This window comes from Chionomys nivalis, chromosome 8 (genome assembly GCF_950005125.1).
Source record: "Chionomys nivalis chromosome 8, mChiNiv1.1, whole genome shotgun sequence".
Taxonomy (NCBI): Eukaryota; Metazoa; Chordata; class Mammalia; order Rodentia; family Cricetidae; genus Chionomys; species Chionomys nivalis.
In genome coordinates, this window is record NC_080093.1 from 92046514 (window position 1) to 92052513 (window position 6000).

Sequence of the window (6000 nt, forward strand, 5' to 3'; positions counted from 1 at the left end):
GAAATTGATCTTGAAAACATATTTCAGAAAAGATAGTGTAATGATACTGAACCAACAATGAAAAAATCAAAATCCTGGATTGGTTGCAAAGTATTCAATATTCATAATCCAACTCACTAATAGTTATATGATGATACCAATCCAAGAATTGTTTACTAGTTTTCAATTAGTAAACTGAAATCTAAATAAATTCAGAGAGTCCCAGAATTATAGCAAACAAAACTTTCATAAGATCATAAAAGTCAAACATATGGCCTCCTGACATTGATGTCTTGGTAACAATTACCTACTCAAACAAACTCTGTGTTTTCCACATTACATTACACAACATCTGTGGACCAGATGGTTCATAAACTGTCTGAAGAGCAAAATGGGTTCAGATGCAATAAGCAAGTTAAATCCTCATTGTATATAACATAGTGATTAATAATCTACTTAAAGTCCAAGCACACCTTGGAAAGAATCATCAGAAAGAAAACTGCAAGCACGTACATGTGAACACAACCTCTTTAAAAGAGCACACAGGGTAGGAATTAGATGAAGGAGATTTTGAACAGAGGAATTGTTTTCACTATGATCTTGTCCACATTTTTATTATAATTTGTACAAATATGCAAATACAATTTGCGCTAAGTTTAAGATTCTTCTGAAAAAAGCAAATATATACAATTCATAAATCATGCATAGCTAGCCTAGGAGGTAAAAAGAAATGTTACAAAGATTAGACAGTCATGGTATTGCTCAATTCATGTTATTAGAAACACAAATCAGATTGAAGTAAAGAATGTATGAAGAAAAAGTTCACAACATAACTAAAAGATTATTAATTTGTCATGTGTCATCCATATCAAAAACCAAATCTAAAGTATCTCAGACATGTCCCTCCTTAGACGGTATCAAAGACAAACATGACCTTAATGTCTAATAACATAAATCAGTTTGCCTGTTCCTGAGTTTTATACAAATGAAAACATGTTTCATGTTTTTCCTTCATGATTATATTTGATTAATCCCAACTTATGTATTCAGTTAATTTGATATTGATGAATATTGCTATCACACCTGCTTCTAGACAGTATAAGTAATTATTCCATGATTTACATCTCTTAAAAGTGCTTTTCTTAGTGAGCATGTGTATGAATTACAAATGAATATATAGCTGCTAAATTTGGGATTAGAAAGCAGATAACATAGGACATAAGAATGAACTCCAAGTGATTTTGTGAACACAAAGTTGAGATGAAGAATAATAAGCACAAATATTGCTGACGATAGGCACAAAATTGCCAGTTGTCAGTATTTTTGAAGCAGTCAACTCTACGCCTAGTGATCTGAGCACTACGGTAACATTTATAAGCCCAGGAGAGTGATACTTGTCCATGGAGACTGAAAGCAGGGAAGGCACAGAGAGCTCAAGGAAAGCGATGTTGAACAAAACAGGTTCTCTACTTATGAACATGATTGCAGTTCTTCCAAACACGTAGAAGAATCTGAGTCACGTATGTGTCCTTATTGCCATCAGACATGGGCTTTAAAGTTTCTTTTTGTTTGTTTGATTTTTAACCTAAAGCAGGTTAAAGGAACTATGACTTCTTAAAAGTGTCCATTAAATTTTATGAGAAGAATTTTCTTTCCCTTTAAACAAGAACCTAATGACACTGTCTCGTATCTGCTTGGTTTTCACTCCATACACAATAGGGTTCATGGTGGGAGGCATGAGTAGATAGAGATTAGCCATAATGATGTGTACAGGGGGAGGGATGGTGTGCCATCCGAAACGGTGTGTAAAGAAAGTGAAGAAGGCTGGGACATAGGTGATGATGATGGCACAGATGTGGGCAGTGCAGGTGCTGAAAGCCTTCTGTCGAGCGTCTGCGGAGGACAGACTCATGACTGCCTGTAGGATCATGGTGTAGGAGACAGTGATACACAGGATGTCAAAGCCCCCAATCAGAAGGGCAACCATTAGCCCATAGATGGCGTTGATCTGAACATTGCCACATGATATTTTAGCGACAGACATGTGGTCACAGTAGGTGTGTGGGATGACATTACCCTTGCAGTATGGCAGGAGCTTAGTGAGGAATGTGAAGGGGATAACGAGAATCACACCCCTAAGAAAAGTGAGCATCCCTGCCTTGGCAATGACCACATTAGTGAGGATAGTGGCATAGCGCAGTGGGTAACAGATGGCCACGTACCGGTCTAGGGCCATGAGCATCAGCACCCCGGACTCCATCCCTGTGAAAGTGTGCACAAAGAACATCTGGGCCAGGCAGGCCTCAAAGTCAATCTCCTTGAGATTGAACCACAATATGCAGAGAGTGTTGGGAAGAGTGCTACTGCACATGAGCACATCTGTGAAGGAAAGCAGGGCTAGGAAGATGTCCATAGGTCTGTGTAAGGCCTCTTCCGAGTAGATAAAATACATGAGCCCAAAGTTTCCTGTAAGAGCGATGCTATACATGGTGAACAGTGGGAAGGAGATCCACAAATGCACCTCTTCCAGACCAGGAATGCCATTGAGGAGAAATGACGCAGGAGTAAGGCTGCTGCCGTTTAGAAGTGACATAATGAGTGTTGGAAGTTCATGGTAAAGCAGTCCAGAATTGTAATTCCCTAAAGATCACAGACTATGCAATAAACATATTTTTCCTCCCCATAATGACTAATTTGTCTTTTTTGTGCTTTTTTATGTGCTCTCCCAAATTTTTGCATGTAGTACATACATTTTGTATTCATGATTTTGGGGTTCAGTATCCAGAAGGTAAAGTCTGGTCCCTGTATCTGGGTTGTGTCATCCACTCCACAGACTATAGATGGACTGGCCTCTATTGTAGCAGCTAGGCTGGCAAAACATTTGATGTATTTCAGACGTTACTCATCCACCTCAGGGTGCCTGTTTTGTACTGAAATATATGCAAACATCAGTGGCTCATACATCACTTTCAAAGATTTTATTTTATAGTCATTCTGGCAATGATTTCAACTATGCATTAGCTTCAACTATTTCATTACGATGCATAGAAAAATTAAATTACCTAGAATATAAATAATCTATTTGTACTAACGTATTTTTTTTTAAATAAAAAAACAGAACTATCTCTAAAACAAAAAAAAAGCATAGTAAAATACTATAAGTAATACATTTCTTGCTAACCCTATGGGATGGGGATGTCCGTCTACTTGATGGACTGAAGAAAACAGATGACAATGAGTCACTGCTAGTACAGCTTCAGAAGCCAGTATTTGATTTACATTGTTTGCTAGTCTAACAGACTCTAGAATCAATTGGATGAGAATAAATATGCCTTTTATAATAAACCAAGCAAATGACATAACAGCATAGTATTTTATTCTCTATCTGTATCACAACTTCACAGAACCATAGATTCCATTTTTCTCAGGTCATGTAACCAATTGAAAATTTTGTTTGTAAAGTAGACAATATGTCTTTATACTCTGTAACAAAACAGCATAGATATTAGGATCGGAGTTTACAAAATAATTATACATAGCAAGAGAGGGAAACACTGGATATAATAGCATGTTTTTTTAGAATCAAATTAAGTCATGGCCATAAGATGTATCCAGGTAGGTAACACAGGTCTGGAGAAGTGGCCACATTGACCTAAATGTATGGGTTGAAAGCAGTAACAATGAAACAAATGCAATCATGGGAATGGTTACAGGTTCTTGAGGAAAGACATTGAAGGAAAGATAATAGACTCTTATTTCACAGTTATCAATTTTAAATTCATAGTATTTTTGATAGTTTGAGAAAGACCTACAAGACATTCAAACATATGGATATAGTTATGTAAATTAGAGGTTTATGAAATTTATTCTCCTTTCCTCACATCCTTTATTTAATTTTATATAGTTTTTTCAAACAATAAAGACTGAGGAGATAAGTTCTAGGTACACTTTGAGTTGAGGAATAATAAATATATTGTAATTATGAAACAGAAGCAGTTCTCTGAAAAGAAGGACAGTATTAAAATAGAAAGTTGTGGCATAAAACTCTATCATTCTTTTTTTCTTTGCTTGCACAAGATAAATATTCTTTCTCTCATAACTGTTGTTGTTGGTCTGTATGTGCAGATTAGCCAAGAGCTAATAACTCCTCCTCCTGGAGTTATGTTTTAGAAGTCAAAAGCCAAATGCTTAATTCAAAGGGAAAACTGAGCTTGTAGTGTGGGGATGTCACCTTCTAAGAGGGTCCACTGAGACTTTTCAAATGTTAGGAGATAAGACTCTCTGAAACTCGCCTCATTTCTTTCACAATAAAAATACAACCCCAATGTAGAAATCTGATACTTACCCTAAAAATCAGTGATGTTTCTCAAGAAACCAAATATCCAAGGGTGAAATCTTATTCACATCTTTAGCATTCAGGAAAATAAAACCAATATTGAGACCTGGAGAGGCAGCAGCAGAAGAAACATGTTATTCACTTATTCTTCTCCATCCTCCCTTTTCCCTTCTCCATGTATGTGAATTTGTACATGTGTGCATACGTTTGCATGGAGGCATGAGAGGGAAAGAGAGAAACAGAGAGAGAATGAGAGGTTCGAAAGTGGGAGAAAAAACTCAATTGGTTCTGTCTCATTTTACTGTAACCTCCAAGGAAAGGTAATTTCCCAAATGTATGGGTGTGTATGCCCTAAAACCAGCTATATCTGGAAGCTAAGGACACTAGTTGAGCCATTGGGAATAGTCTGATAAACTCTTTTAATCTTCCATCACAGTCTAAAACTCCTAAGGGTGTAATTTTTCCTAATTACAGCAGGGACTATAACTTTATATGTTCTTTTTTAATTTTAATATATCACATGCAAAAACTGATATATATATATGTATAAATATACACACACATATTTATATTTTTGAGACAAGCTTTCCCTGTGTAGCCCTCGCCATCCTGGAATTTGCTCTATAGATCAAGTAGGCCTCAAACTCAGAGATCTACCTGCCTCTGCCTCCTGAGTGCTGGGATTAAAGGTATGTGTCACCAGAGCCTGACTTGATACTAAAATATTTTAAAATCAAACAACCAAGAGTATACATGATGTATTTAGTGCCCTTGATAAATTTCTGGCATCATAAATTTGGGTACATTTTTTGGGTTTATCTGGATGTACCATCATCATGGTGTCTGTGAAAAGGGAGAATGTTTCTTCCCTATTTTAACACCTTTTTCTTACCTTTGTGTAATGCTAGCATCTCTGTGCTGTGGGTATTTACCAGAAGTAGTGATAAGAGATATCTTTGTTTTTGGTGACTAGGTGTGATAGTTTGAATGAGAAATGTCCCCTAGTCTCACGTCTTTAAACTCTTTGTCCCCAAATGATAGCACAGTTTGGGGAGGCTTAGTTGGTGCATCTTTGGTGGAGAAAGGGTGTCACTGGGGGCAGACTTTGAGATTGAAGGCCTTGGCCACTTCTAATCATTTTTTCCCTTTGTTCTTGTGAATGAGGAAGTGAGTTCTCAGCTTCCCATTCTTGCTTTCAAACCTGTTGCTTGCTTCTATACCTACCATCCCTCTGGAACCATAAGCCCAAATAAACTCCTCTTCCTAAAAATTGCTTCTAGAGATCGTATTTTAATAGAGAAACAGAAAACTAAACAGTACATTTAAGTGTAAGGAATCCTCCTGAAGGTATAGAAAATTGGTTCCAATGGTCATATATGAAGAGTTGAACATATAATGAAGAAGCATAGCTAGGTAATAAAACTACAACCACTTAAAACTTATCTTGAAAGCTGAAGAAATTGTCCTTGGCTAGATGTTTGCAGACACACATACCAGTTTGCAATGTGTTTATATGATTATAAAATTCACTATTTTCAAGTACACCTCTGTATACATCCCAAATTTCCTGTTTTTGGTGTCCTGGTTATACATAACTTTAGTTGAAACATCAAACTGTAGTGTTTATCCTTTTCTGGCCTCTGTTTGTCTGTCTCCTCTTTGCTTGTGTGTGACTGTGTCTTTAT

The 6000-nt window shown here is 36.7% G+C and overlaps 1 protein-coding gene across 1 annotated transcript; it reads right to left on the reverse strand.

Moving 5' to 3' along the window:
- Positions 1 to 1606: 1606 nt before the first annotated feature.
- LOC130880366 (olfactory receptor 52N1) lies at positions 1607 to 2572 on the reverse strand. The gene has a single exon (XM_057779358.1). The coding sequence runs from the start codon at positions 2570 to 2572 to the stop codon at positions 1607 to 1609; it is 966 nt and encodes a 321-aa protein (XP_057635341.1).
- Between the last annotated feature and the right edge of the window lie 3428 nt (positions 2573 to 6000).